At 36.6% G+C, this 15081-nt stretch overlaps 1 protein-coding gene across 5 annotated transcripts in view; it reads left to right on the forward strand.

Annotated features, from left to right (window-relative positions):
• Positions 1-5834, forward strand: part of LOC104613254 (bZIP transcription factor 68-like) — a 41799-nt gene extending 35965 nt beyond the window's left edge. For 2 of the 5 annotated variants that reach the window (XM_010281023.3, XM_010281101.3), the window contains exon 13: positions 5220-5834. In XM_010281023.3, the coding sequence (XP_010279325.1) occupies positions 5220-5603 (384 nt within the window). In that variant the 3' untranslated portion in view covers positions 5604-5834. Of the gene's footprint in view, positions 1-3759; positions 4529-4549; positions 5140-5219 lie in introns of those variants that run through there. The other 3 variants (XM_088900718.1, XM_088900719.1, XM_088900720.1) reach the window with 2 other exon arrangements.
• The last annotated feature ends 9247 nt before the right edge of the window (positions 5835-15081 follow it).

Here is a 15081-nt window from a genome sequence, read left to right on the forward strand (position 1 = left end):
AACCTCTTTCGGGTTGTGCATAAACTGGCTAGCCACGCTCACGGCATATGCTATGTCTGGCCTTGTGTGGGCAAGATATATAAGTTTTCCTACTAATCTTTGGTACATTTCCCTATTCACGGCTGGATCTTCATTTGCTTCTCCCAATTTGTGATTTGGCTCAATCGGTGTGGAGGATGGTTTGCATGCTAACTTTCCTGTCTCTCTTAAAAGATCTGTTACATATTTCTATTGTGAGATAAAGGTGCCTTCTCTGGAATGAGCTACTTCAATCCCTAGAAAATACTTCAATCTCCCAAGTTCTTTTATTTCGAATTCTCTGACTAGGCATCTTCTCAAGGCTTCCTTCTCCTTTTCATCATTTCCTGTCACAATTATGTCATCGACATATACCAGAAGAGCCGTGACTCCCCCTACATCCGAATGCTTTATAAAGAGTGTATGATCTCCCTGACTTTGTTTGTATCCGATGGCAAGCATAACTTTAGTAAATCTTCCAAACCACGCCCTAGGTGATTGCTTGAGACCATATAGTGCTTTCTTCAACCTGCAAACTTTATTTCCTTTGAAGCCCGGAGGAATATCCATGTATATCTCCTCCTCTAAATTACCGTGAAGAAAAGCATTCTTTACATCAAATTGCTCCAAGTACCAGTCGAAGTTAGCTGCTAGTGACAACAAAATTCTTACTGTATTCATCTTAGCCACTGGAGCAAATGTCTCCTGATAGTCAACACCATAGGTTTGTGTATATCCCTTTGCCACGAGTCTTGCCTTGTATCTTTCTAGAGAGCCGTCTGACTTGTACTTTACTGTGAAAACCCACTTGCAGCCCACGGGTTTCTTTCCTGGTGGTAGGTCAACAATTTCCCATGCTTGATTCTTATCTAGAGCCTGCATCTCTTCTCTCATAGCATCTTTCCATTTTTCATCAGATAATGCCTCAGATAAAGTATTAGGAATATGAATGGTGTTTAGACTAACTAGGAAACTCCTATGTGATGGTGAGATTTTTTTAAAGGACACAAAATTTGCTAAGGGATATAAGGGATGTTTAGTGCATTCTCTTGTGCCTTTCCTAAGGGCAATAGGAAGATCTTGGTCAAATGCTAATTCAGAAGAAATTTCTGGAACTGTATTTACCTCATTCTTAGGATTAGGAGTTGAATCTTGAACCTGCACAAGATTAGGATCCTGGTTTCTTCTTCTTGAATATACCTACAATCTCATAGAGTCACAAAGTTCATCATTCTCTTTCATGGGTATGGTATGAATGGGTGAAGAAGTTGGTTTGGTTTGAGGTGGTTCGATAGGTGCAGATACAGATTGAACTGGTATAGATGCTGAGTTTGGGTGTTGAGAAACTGTAGGTAGACCAAGCGGGAACAAATCTCTGTCCTTATCTTCAATGAATGACAAGGACTCCCCTTGAAGATAAGGTTGAGTGAAATATGGTGTTTTTTCTTCAAAAGTGACATCAATAGAGACAAAGAATTTTTTAGTAGGTGGGTGGTAACACTTATAACCCTTTTGGGTGGACGAATAACCCACAAAAATACACTTGACGGCTCTTGGATCTAACTTCCCTCTATTATGGGTATGAACATGGACAAAAGCAGTGTATCCAAAGATTCTTGGGGTGAGATTATTTGTTGTACGTAGATCGGGATAAAATTGAGAAAGTGTTTCCATTGGTGTTTTAAATCCCAACACCCTCGAAGGTAATCGATTTATAATGTATGCGGCTGTAAGCACAACTTCCCCCCAATAGGTTTTTGGAACATGCTGGTGGAAAAGTAAGGCTCGGGTTGCAGCTAGTAGATGACCATTCTTCCTTTCTGCTACTCCGTTTTGTTGTGGAGTATTAATGCAGGAGGATTCATGGATAATCCCTTCTTTTTGAAAATATGGGGATAAAGTTTGGTTGAAATAGTCCCGTGCATTATCCGATCTAAATCTTTTGATTCTGACCCCAAATTGATTTTGGATCATGTTATGGAAATTTGGGAGTACACTACTTACATCTGATTTAGATTTAAGAAGAAAGATCCAAGAGATCCTAGTGCAATCATCAATAAAAGAGACGAACCATCGTGAGCCAGACACATTTGGAATTGTGGAGGGTCCCCATATATCACTATGGATCAAAAAGAATGGGGCTGAACTTCTCTTGTTACTGATTGGAAAGGGCACACGCTTGTGTTTTGCAAATTCACACACATCACAATGAAAATATTCAACACTCAATCCTTTAAACAAGGAGGGAAACATAGTTTTCAGAATTCCAAAAGATGGATGTCCTAGTCTAAAGTGATGAAGCCAAATGGTGTCTTTGTTGGATGATGAAAGGAATGACAGAGATAACTTATCCTGGACAATATTTGATTTGCATGATTCTTCAAGATAGTAGAGTCCATTATTCTCCTTAGCAAGTTCAATCCTCTTCCCCGAATCCTGGTCCTGAAATATACAGTAAGAAGGATAGAAAAGCACATTACAGTTCATGTCATGGGTGAGTTTTTGGATGGATATCAGGTTAGTGGACAATTTTGGAACATGAAGGACACTTTTTAGTGTAAGTGATGGATTAATATGGATATCCCCAAGGCCAGCTACGGTAGTAAGGGAACTGTCTGCAATGGCTATTTTTTGATTGCTTGGGCAGGGGGTATAAGAGCTAAAATGTAGTGAGGAGTGAGTCATGTGATCTGTGGCTCCTGAGTCAATAACCCATAAATCCCTAATAGGTTCATCTAAGACATTTAGTCCGTGAGGAATAGAAAACTTACCTGAGATTGCAAGAGAGCCTGTACCACTAGGTTTCTCCAACGATCCCAGAAGCCCCCTTAACTTTTCGATCTCCTCCTTATTGAACTCGGTCTTGTCTGGAGGCTTTTCTTGGCTCGGCTGATTCGTGGTGAAGTTAGCTTGACTTCGACTCTTCTGTTGTCCTCCTCGGTAGCCCCATTCCCTATTCGATGGTTTACCATTCAGCTTCCAACACTTCTCTTTGGTGTGCCTTGGTTTCTTGCAATAGGTACACCAAAGAAACTCCTTGTTGTCCCGTGCAGAGGACAAATCTGTCTTCATTCCTTCCAGTATTTTCGGTTGTTCCATCCTTGTAGTTATGGCTGAACCTTCTAGTACTTGGGGTTCAAGCATAACCCCCCTACGACTTTCTTCAGCACGAATCAGAGAAATAGTTTCATTTAGAGATGGTACCTCTTCTTTGCCGAGAATCTGGACCCTAACTTGATCAAATTCTGCGTTGAGTCCTGGAAGAAAGTCATAAACGCGATCTTTTTCGATAAAACTCTTTAGGATTGCTGCATCCGCTGCACATTTAGTCTCAATGCACCGATAATGATCGAGTTCTTGCCACAGGTTCTGCAGTAAATTTGCATACTCGGTAACTGTCTTGCTGCCTTGTTTAGTTGCTCCAGTCTTGACTTTGATTTCGTACATTTGTGCTGCATCATGTGCTTTTGAATATGTTTGTCGGACGGCATCCCAGATCTCTTTAGCCGTGGATAAAAACATACACGTGTCGCTGATTTCAGGATTCATTGAATTCCATAACCATGACATGATCAAGAAGTCAGATTCGTCCCATGCATCAAATCTTGGATCTCCTTCTTTCGGTCCCATCCCTAAGAGATGGCTAAGCTTTCCTTTTCCCTTTAAATATGTTCGAACAAACTGAGACCACTTCAAATAATTTTTCCCGTTCAACCTATATGCTGCCTGAATGTCTTGCAGGTCGCCAGATGCTTGGTGTGAGGAAACTTCTTCCGATTGTGCAGTGGTATTTGATACGGTGGCTTCTGACATATTGGGCGGGCCGATCTCGAAGAAGAATCAAGGACACTCAAGAACCTCCCAAATACTGTTAGAGTGTTCTTGAACCAGCAGCAGAGATGACCAAAGAGATACTATGTGTAGATTAAGTCGTGACCAGCTCTGATACCATGTGAAAATTTAAGAGAAAAAATGAATTGATTGTATTGTCTTGGAAGGAGCATATACACAGCTTTATATAGAATTACAGAGCTAACTTACAGGGTGATAAAATAGGAAACTAACTTTTCCTAAAAAACTAATTTCTATATCAATGGGATTCTCCAATTAATATCCCATGATTCTAGGAAATTAAGTTTCCTAAACTGATGGACCTAAAATTATGGAGGATCAATCAGAGAGTCAATCTTCTACTTTCCAACACCCCCATTTATTATTATAAACACTTGCAAAGCGATGATAATTTCTGAAAGCTTCAAATTTTGCCATATAGGAGGGGCTGCTTGGTTAAAACTTAATGGATATAGGATGGATAGGAACTAGTGCATACCCCAAAAGGGGTGTAAACCATGTTGCTACATATAAAATTTGTGGGTTATATAGATCTCTTTCTTATTGGTTCATCTAGCAAAATTATGCCCTGTGTATTTAATGGGTGTATGCATGTCAGTTGAACTTTCGAAGGTTGCTTTTTCTATGCACATTTTAGCAGATAAATACTGTGAAATTAAACATTGTGATATCCATGCAGGAGAAACTTAAAAAGTATAAAGCACAAGATTCTGGAGGTCTTAATAGTAACCTGGAGCAGAACCCCTAAAGGCATCTAATGCAGTTAAAACTGATGGATGAGAGCTGGTAATTTGCTGTTTTGATTACCTAAAAGCAAACAGATTAGTTTTCAGAAGCTGACCAATAATGATATTTGTATGCCCTCTGTTGGCCTTTCTTTTTCGTGTGTGAGAGAGCTGCCTCAGTAGGTTTAGATTAAGGGGTAGAAGTGATAACTATTATAATAGCCACCAAAGGAAGGCCAATGAAGATGATTTACTATTAGAAGAGTCTAGATGTAGACAGGAAGTGGTTCATATTTAGATTCTTTTTTCTTCTTTGGCTGGCTAGGAAAATTCTAATAGATTGTTGATGTATTTATTAGCCAGGACTTTTAAACTATAACTACAGTTACACCATGCATTCAATTATCATGCATGTATTTTCTAGATGGGCAAGGTAAAGGTGTTTGGATAGTTCTTCATTGTCACTTTTGACTTGTACGGGTAATCCTTACTGATTCAAGTTGTACAGTTGAGAATATTACATGCAAGATTTCTTTTACATAAACTAGCTAGGTATTATTAAGCTACACGGCAATTGATCAAGCTATCGAGGTGCTTGTTGACTATAAATAATTCTCCATTCAGAGTACCTTTGGAGAAAGTCACAGAAGTCTGCAAGAATGGTCCATGGCCAAATGTCTCCTCAATTTGTTCTCAGCCACGACTCCTGATGTGCTTTTTTGTGACTTCAGAATCAACTATGGATGCACCTCCATTGGAAATCCTTGTCATTTGCATTCTTACAAGATGCTAATGATCATATTGTTCCAGTTTTGGCCTACTGCTTTTTTTTTGAGCAGATTGGCTCTCTCTATGGAATATTCCATTACTGAAAAAAAGATGCTAACGGTTTTCATTTCTAGGGTTCCACTTGTATCTAAGTTGATTCAGCTTGATTTGCACTTGAACTACTCGTGCAGGAATTGGTTCCAATCAAATCGTCCAAAACACTTACGACTTAACCCATGATTCTATAATTTGTCCGCTTGCCATCCAGTATTTTTTGACAGACATGGTCCATTATAGGTGCGCCCCTCTTTCAAATGGCAAAGACTGCAGAAGGTATTGTTTCCCTGATAGCATGTAAATTCTTTATTGGCAAATTATTACTTTTTCTACTTTTACTTGACATTCCCAATAGAAAACATTAATTCTGATTGAATAATAAAGAAAAACGATGGAACTACTTTTGAATCATAATTTCCATCATCATCCAAGCCTTATCCCAACTATATGTGGTTGGCTCCATGAATCCTATTTTGCCTTTCTGTTGAAAATACAAATCAGGGCCCTTGTCATGAGAATTTGGCAAGTTTTAGTGCCAATTGCCAGCCTGGTGCAATCCTCTTTTATCTGGGCTTGGGACCAGCCGTGCAAGGCAAGTTTACACTCGTGGAGTGAGAGATATTTCTTAAATTTCTAGTTGATGCCTTGCTTCCCAACAGATGTAGAGAGCCCTCCAATGGTTAAAGTAAAATAACCAGTTACTATCAACTGAGATTGGTATTTACATCATTAATCCAGCTAGTTTTAATGTGGGCAACAAAAGGTCTTAAAACATGTCGTTAAACCATTCATCTCTTGACTGATCTTCCATGGGTGTGGCGTGGGGTACAACTGTACAAGAGTGGTGGCCCTCAATATTCTTTTGACCGAAAAAGACAGACAGGAGACTGAATGGGTTGACATCTCACTCATGCTCAAGAACGTTTTCAACAGCTAAAGTTCTTTTTTTTCAATCTTTTTTGTAATCTTTATTTTGACACCTCTCTTGAGCTTTCTGCTCACCTGACCTGGATAACTGTAGCACCGATTCAAACGAATCCTCTTTCACATACCAACCAAATTTCCCTTGTCGGCATTTGCGGTGGAGAGAGAGAGAGAGCTGAAGCCTTCAGAAGCTCTGGTTTATTTTTTTAGTTGAATGGTTGCATGACATTCAGTTCATTTCAGGGACAAGCTCGTGAAAAATAACCTATGCCTTCCAGTTTTAGTAAGTTTATTTTGGTATTGCAGTAGATGAAGCCATGAATTCTTCTTTTGTTTTTGCAAGTTGAAATTTGGAGGAAGCCACACTGGTATAAAACTCATCATGTTTCTCGCTTCTAAAGGGTCTCCAGAATTTGGCCTGATAATCAAAGTTTGCAGAGAAAACAAATGGTCCAGGTTGGACCGTCATTTGTTATGCCACATGTATGTAAGATTACCAGGTCACCAAGATCTCTCCGAACAGCTGGATATTTTCTAGGTAAATCAATCAAATATTATGCTTTACTCCTTTTGATCAACCTGTGCTGTTCGTTAGATGGGAAACTTTGAGATTGGCCACATGTATGATTTGCCATACCATATCAGCTTTATGGCCCACAATGTAGGGGGCCTTTCCATCATAACATCATTTGCTAGAAGTTGAGTGACATGGTCAGCATCCGGAACCCTTTCTGTTCACCTAACAGATTTGTTTGGTAATTGAGTCAGTTATCAAATTTCTTCCTATATATGGTCTTCATAATGATCATAACAATCTATAGCAATAGTAAAATATTTGTAGTCCCTTGCTAGCACTGGAAGCTTATTTCTGGGGAAGCTTGTCCGAGGCCTAAAATTAGCAGCAAGGGACTAGAACTAGATTAGGTGCTAGTTGAGGCCTTGAGGATGATTCTTTTAAGGCTTAAAATAACTCCAACAGATCCACCAAGATCTTATTATTCTTATTTTTTGAATTGCTTTGAGTTGCTAATGGGAAGTGGGGAATGTAACCTTGACACTGTAGTTCATTTCCTTTATTTTTCTTTTCTCATGTCTTGAATCACATCTCGGTGGTCAATGGAATGGATTTGCTAGGATGCATGAAATTGGGTTCCTTTACCTGTTAAATGGGCCTAGTCTGACTTTAGAGTCTCAACTTGTCATTGGAAAGAAAATCAATGCATGGTTGATCTGGTTTTGAGGTGAAGATTGAATCTTCATATCTTTACTAATAGACAAATGATATCTGGGTTGAATATGTGAGGACAACAATTTAAGGGGCTCTAGAAATCTTCCTGGAGGCAAAAAAGAGAGTCTAGGATGCTAAGGATAACTCTGTTTTAATTTATAGATCTTTTTCTAGACTTTGCTAGCTCTAGAATGGACTGGCCTCGATTACATCCTATAAATGTAGGCATTCAAAGTTTATTTCATCTTTCAACTTTGACTTTCTTTTACCTAATTACCCTCCCTCCCCTCTCTCGACATGGGAGACCTTTGGGTGGCCATAATATTTTTTACTCACATAACCCAATCAAGTTTATTACTCTGTTAAACCCATCTTAACTACACAGTTCCAAGTCTAGGGGCTTTCATATTCAGCTTTTGTTCCTGATTGCCCATTGAAATTGTTCTAGAAAAAGGTTCTGATGTTTATGGAAATGGACAACTGGGTTGTGAATGGATTCTGTCTGATGCCCAACTGGCATTCAATTTGACTATTTCGTTTTTGAATTTTATAGCTTGTATCTATTTAACAACCTGACAGGATGTGCAGATTTGATCACATCCAAACTAATTAAGATTTGAGTTTGATTGAATTATATAATATAATATCATGATTATAATATAATATATGGGATTCATAAAAGGGATTATAGTTGATAAGGGCAACTTTTGGGTCTCATTATCAATGAAAATAATCTTTTTTAATATAATTTCTAGAATAGAGTAACTTTTTTTTTTTTTTAAATATAAAAAAAGGGTAGAAACATTGTTCATCTCCTTCCTTCTTCGAACAAATCTCCCCACCTCCGGTCTCTATCTTTCTCTTTCCTCCTTTCGATGGCCATGAAAGAGCTTCATCGTTGCTTCCTGAACCCTTGGCCCTCCTTTCGGATCCACCTCCATGCCCAAGATTGTTGGAACCCTCTGCTTTAGATCATTGAAAGAATTGTTGGCCATGAATTCGGAATAGCAATGAGTGATTGCTGGTTACTTGGTGGAGCTTCTGTTACGAGCCAAAACACCGTTAGAACTGAGATTGGCGATAGGTGCAGTTCCACGAGTCTCGACAACCTCTATGTAGAAGAGGCTGGGGAGAAAGCGTGGTGTTTTTAGGAGTTCAAAGTTCAAATTGTAAAAAGAGAGAAAAAGCTTTGGAGGTTAGGAGGTTCTATAAAAGAAGTACACACACACACACACACACACACAGAGATTTGGTAGCTTCCATGCCTGTTGTTGCATGAAGTCATGAAGACCGACAGAAAGAAAAAAAGAAAAAAATAATTCAAATAGAAGAAAGAAGAAGAAGAAGAAGAAGAAGAAGAAGAAGAAGACGAAAGAAGAGGAAGGAGGAGGAAAGAGAAAGATAGAGACCGGAGGTAGGGAGATTTGTTCAGTGGTCTGAAGGAGGAAGGAGATGAACAATGTTTATACCCTTTTTTGATATTTTTTTTTTAAAAGTTACCCTATTCTAAAAATTATGTTAAAAGATTATTTTTATTGATAATAAGACCCAAAAGTTGCCCTTATCAGTCATAATCCCTTTCGTAAAACATACCCCATATAGTTGGGACAAGACTTGGGGCTTGTTTGTCTGTATTGATTTGTGACCTTTGGAAAGCAATTCACCTCTGAAAAGAGGAAAAGTTGTAATAATTTGCCTTTTCTGACATCTAAATGTAGAGAATATTGTTTTCTCAGTTAACAATTTTACCCCAACAATATAATGACATGTAATGATTACTTTGAAAAGATGAAATGATTGGAAAAGAATAGAAAATGAATTAATTCGTAGAAGAATTGAAGAAAAGGTGAAATTGATTAAACAAAATTACCAAAATGTCCAAATCAGCGATAACTAGTCAATAATAATATATAGTTAATAAATAATTTTAATTAATTAATAATTTAAAAATGCTAGTAATATTAAGTACTTAATTTTTAAATAATTAATTAATATTAAATAGTTATTTAAATAATATTATATAATTTATAATAGTATCAAATAATAATAAATAATATTAATTATAAAATAATAATTAAATATCTAAATATCATTAATTAAATAATAGTAATTACATAATCACATAAGGTTAATTAAATAACTATTTAAATAATTGTTGCTTAATATTAATTAAAAATGTTAAATAATTAAATAAATATGAATCAATATTATTAATTAAGTAATTATTAGTGAGTATTATTTAAATAAATAATATTATTTCGATAATTATTTAATTAATTTTATAATAATATTTATTTAAATATTTGATTATACAATTATTTTATACTGGGTCTTCTCGTAATAAAATACATTTGAAAAATGTAGGAAGGAATTAATTTTGGTGCTTAATAAGTGGTCGAATGGGATAATTTGTTAATAAAATACATATTTTCAACTAATGTACATCAAATGACCATTGATGGATGTCAGCTCGTATGGTTTGAAAGTGAAGGTAAAAGAATATTTTACAGTGCCATTTTTGGTAATTTGTTTGTACTATGGGCATAATGTCATGGTATATTCCATTATTTTCACTACCAAACAAAGGATAGTATGATAGTTTTATATATCTGATTTGGAGGTCAAAATTAGAGGCTCTTAAAGGAATTATAGCGCAATCTACCGAATGGACTAAATAGCGGTTGCTTTTTTACTTTTAAGAGGTTAGATTTCTTTAGCGCAAACAAACAACACCTTAGCTGATGTTTGGTAAAAATAATATTTGAAATGACATTTATTCCTATAAATTTATGAGTTTTTTATTTTAGATAAGGAGAAAAAAGAAAATAAAGGGGGTAGGGAAGAAAATGGTCTCCTACTAGTACTAGCTCCACCATATAAAGAGAAACAAGATAGAAATGATAGTGTGTGATAGAGATAAGGTTATAGGTAAGAGTAAAAGTCACGGGCATTTCTGTCATAGAGTGAGGTTATTTTTCAAACAAAAACTTCTAAAACACCACCTCTTGGCTCAGTAAGGGGCGGATCCGAGCCACTATTTTAGATTTAAGTTTTAAATAGTCAGATCGAATTCGGGTGTGGCTGAGTCCAAATAGAACCGAACCTAACCTGACTATAGTCCGATAAATAGCTAATTGCAATTTTCTAATGGGCCTTAAAGCCAGTCCATGATGTTCTATGTAAACCCTAAGCCCGATTCAATATAGACAAGACAGCCATATTTTAGGTTTTGAATTGATTAGGATATATACTTTGTCAGTCATTTCAGATAGAATGATTAGACTTTACCTTGTTTCACCAAACAGCTTTCCCTACATATAAAACAATCTCAAATAATAGTTGTATGTGAATGTGAATCTATATTGATGATTCACACTACTAACAAGCAGATACTGTTGTAGGTGGGATCCATCATCCATCCCGTACCAAAGCCTAACCTCTGAACCATACAGTATATGCCAACTTGGAGGGCCCCAAAGACACTCACCCCCCTTTAGTTTGGCTTTTTTTCTCTTTATGAGAGAAAAAAATAAGAAACAAGTAGAGAGAAATGGGACCGAATTTGAATTTAGTGAAGTTATAACTCCAATTATGAGCCACCTAGAGTTCCACAAGTGGGATGATTATGGAATGTTTTGGACAGTTTCGTACATTATTTTTCTGTCAATGGCTGGTTCATGTCCGTAGTAGCCTTTTTATGGTCACATCCATCACTTCGGCCATCTCTAGGTGGCCACTTGCAAGTTCGCCGAAGTATGACATGATTGAGGTATCCATCTATATTAAGTTAGGGAAACCATTTACTTAAAACACTTTCCCTCCCTGGTAATTACTAAAACTTCATTCTTTGAATATTATTTCTTTTTGTCGGCATTCCTTGAATTTCCGACATTAGAACTCAAAAACCTTTCTTCGACTGACTTGGCATTATTTGGTTAGATTTTTTATAACGAAAAAAACAGAAAAGACTGATTACTTTTTAAGTCGACAAATATTTGGTCTACCCACTTGCACCCTAAGGATACTTTTGGTTTGCGGGATGGGAATGGGAAAAAAGTGGAATATTATTAAATGATTTATTTTTCTCATATTTTATTATTGGGATACAATGGTTTGGAACGAGAAAAGAGTGAAAAATGAGATCTCAAAAACAACTGAGCAGCGCAACCCCAGTGAGATGAGAAAGGAAAACAGTGAGACACGTCTGAGAAAGATTATCGAGCTGATCAACCACTCAGAAGACATTGAATCCAGATGAAAAGAGAACGCAGGCTAATAAACCACTTTAGCGATTGAGTTTTAAAATATTTATGGGAAATGACATAAAGAAGGTGCTAACATTGCCATGTAATCATGTATATAAGGTTTTCTATCAATGTTTTTGAACTATTGTTGATTCGAACGGTTTAGACCGTTCAGCCTGAAAACTTTCCAGCAGTTTCATTTTAAATTAAAGCCGGTCTCTGATGAAAAATTATTGAATTGGTCAATGATTCGTTGATCTAAGTGGTCGCTCGTTCAATAGTTTTGGCTATTTTTTATTTTAATTATTAAATTTTTTCATCAGAACGAACCATCTGCTTGAACTGGATGGTCGAACCACCGACCCAGAAATTAATAGCCAATTCCGGTTCCGGGTCGGTTTTTAAAACATTATTTTCTATTGAATTATAAGATAGATTAGGGAAACCATTGAATTATACTTTAATTCATATATGAAAGGATTAACCATCCATCCATCAATCCTTTTAATTCATTCTTAGACTGTCTGGCTGAGGCTGAGGGCGACCTTCTCTTTTCCTAGTTGCCTTGATCTTTAACATGGTGATTTTGAAGGGCCAAGAAAATGTAAAAGGCAATATATCCTTGCCTTCCCTTTTCACACCCACATTATGAAAGCAGCACTGCCCAAACAAATTGTTTACAGCTTACAAAGTTCTATGGCTTGTTTATGGCTTATTTCTCCTTCCTCATGAAAGTGTTAGCTTTAAGTTCATGAGACGGGTATGATAATCTCCTTATTTGACTATATTTATTTACTTTAGGAGTTGCTGCACTCACTTGTTGATGATCAAATTTACCTTGCTTGTCATCTTGTTGTTAGGGCCCATTGAGGTGGCTCAGAAATTAGCTATGCCCGCTGGAGTAGCCCCGGGCTAAAACCATGAATCATGCATGGACGATGGACCTCAACGAATTGCTGTGGGTCCCACCTTGAATTGGATGAAACGAAAAGTAAAATAGGGCCACAACAACGTATAACTAGTGGAGGGATACTCCCATGCGAGTAGCTGATAACCTTGAATGAATTCCATCATTGAATTGATGTAATGGAAACGTGCATTGATTATAGAGTTATTGGAGTTCGCATCTCCGCCCCACAATATATCCCCTCCGTGTATTGAAAACATCTCCCATGATAATACCAGTCCCAGTGATATTACCATCGAAAAAAGTTTTCAATATACGACGGAGATGTGTAGTGGGGCATTATGGGGCGGCCTCTTATGAAGCGGAGATGTAATCTTGAATTATTGAGAATTTTTAAATAAAGGACATTGAAATGGTTAAAAATGAGCTTGGATTTTCTACCCACAAACTCTTTCTACGTCGCTACCCACAAGACATTCTGTCACTTTGTGGGTAGGGATGTGGAAAGAATTCCTGAGTAGGAGATCCAAGTAGTGGTTTATAAAAATGTGGTAACATGAGAACTATAATGGTTAATTGTTATATATGGTAATTAAAAGGTATATTTTATTGATCACTTCTATCTATGTGTAATAAAAAAATTTTCCTTTTCTCTGAGGATGTCTTTTGTTTCATGGACAGGATTTGTGGTTCTTCTTACTAACCACCTAATAGGACTGATTCCTTATCTTAATTTATTTTATTTATTTACGTGTGGTAGATGTGACTGATACCAAGTCAGATGCAATCAATCACATTGATGATTAAGTTCAACTATTAACAAGTGACACTATCCAAACAGTACTCATCCAAGTGCAAACGAGTTGTCAAACATCACACTTTATCCCACTTGACAATCAGAGCAGGCAGGAATGACTTGGAATCCATTCAAAGGGTTAAGAAATTGTTGGAAGTTTGTATACAAGTCCTTGCTCAATCATTTCCCACATGTTGATTTTCAAGCTTGGGTTGTCTGCAGAAGCACTAATTTGTTAGGCCTACCAGAATTCACCCTATATATTGAGTCTCACAAGCCATGGACAAAACTTAATTGGGCTGTCTGCAGAATCCTCATTTGATAGACCCACCAGCTTTTTAATTTAGGTACTCCATTTGTCTCTCTAGCTCTCACTACCACTAGACAACACATATCTGAGAAGAGTGGTTTTCTCATAGAAGAGGTGTGCTTTTGAGACTCAGTAATGACATAGGTTCTATAAAGGTGTCCCCATCAACATCCTTAATTAGTTTCTAACAGACCCTGAGGCTCACCATCTTTTGAGTTTTGAAGGATACTAAACATCTAGCTAAATATATAACAATTTTACAGAATTTGAGTTCACTTTATATGGTGGATTGACCCTAAATAATCATGTTCATAGATCTTAGTTATTTAACATGTATTTAGTAATAATATGCGTATAGACCTACACACTTGAATTTCCCCTTAATTTTTAGTTACAGTAATTAATTAATATAAAATAATATAGATACATTTTTGACACAAAGACAAAGGCAGTTTAATTAGTGGGTATTTGGACTGCATGCTACTTGCATTTGTAATAATAGTTATTGTCGTTGTTGTTCTAATTAACAAGAAAAGGTAGTACTCCACCGGTGGAGCTTCAAGAATAAAGCAGATGGATAAAACCAACCAAATATAAACAATAAAGAACCAATATGAGTGCATATAGACATATTATAATCAACAACAAAAAACAATGAAATAAAGATATAAACTCAAAGCAGAAGTAGCTGTGCATTCCTTTCTCTATTATATACAATGTATTACGCAATAAAATTAACAATCTTGACCAGACAAAGCCAAAAGAAGAACAAAAAACTGATAATAAACAGTAAAAGAAAGAAAAAAAAAGAAGTTCTGCTCAGTGGAAATCAATATTAACTCCATCATAACTTGTATTATTGTCTGCACCAGCTTAACTTCCTAGTTATGCTGATATATACCTGGTATAGTATGGTGTAGCGTGGTGTGGTTATAGCATGGTTGATTTGGTGAAGAGGGGACCAATAACTGGACATACGACTCATGGACGAAATTTGCAATGTTTTGTGTTCATTAATGGACCTGAGATTGACAATTCAGGTATTGTTCAGGCGGCACAAACGTGAAACTGTCGGATGTTACCCTAAAGATCAGTGGATGCATGGTTCAGTGCATTTCTATGCCACTTGCATGTGATGGGTCAGGGATGATATATGTGTATATATATAAAACCTAACTGTGCAAAGAAGAGAAGCAAGAGAGAAAGAGATACAGACAAGATAAGAGTAGTTTTATTTCAAGAGACAAGAAGA

This window comes from Nelumbo nucifera, chromosome 3 (genome assembly GCF_055504915.1).
Source record: "Nelumbo nucifera cultivar China Antique chromosome 3, China Antique-T2T, whole genome shotgun sequence".
Classification (NCBI taxonomy): domain Eukaryota; kingdom Viridiplantae; phylum Streptophyta; class Magnoliopsida; order Proteales; family Nelumbonaceae; genus Nelumbo; species Nelumbo nucifera.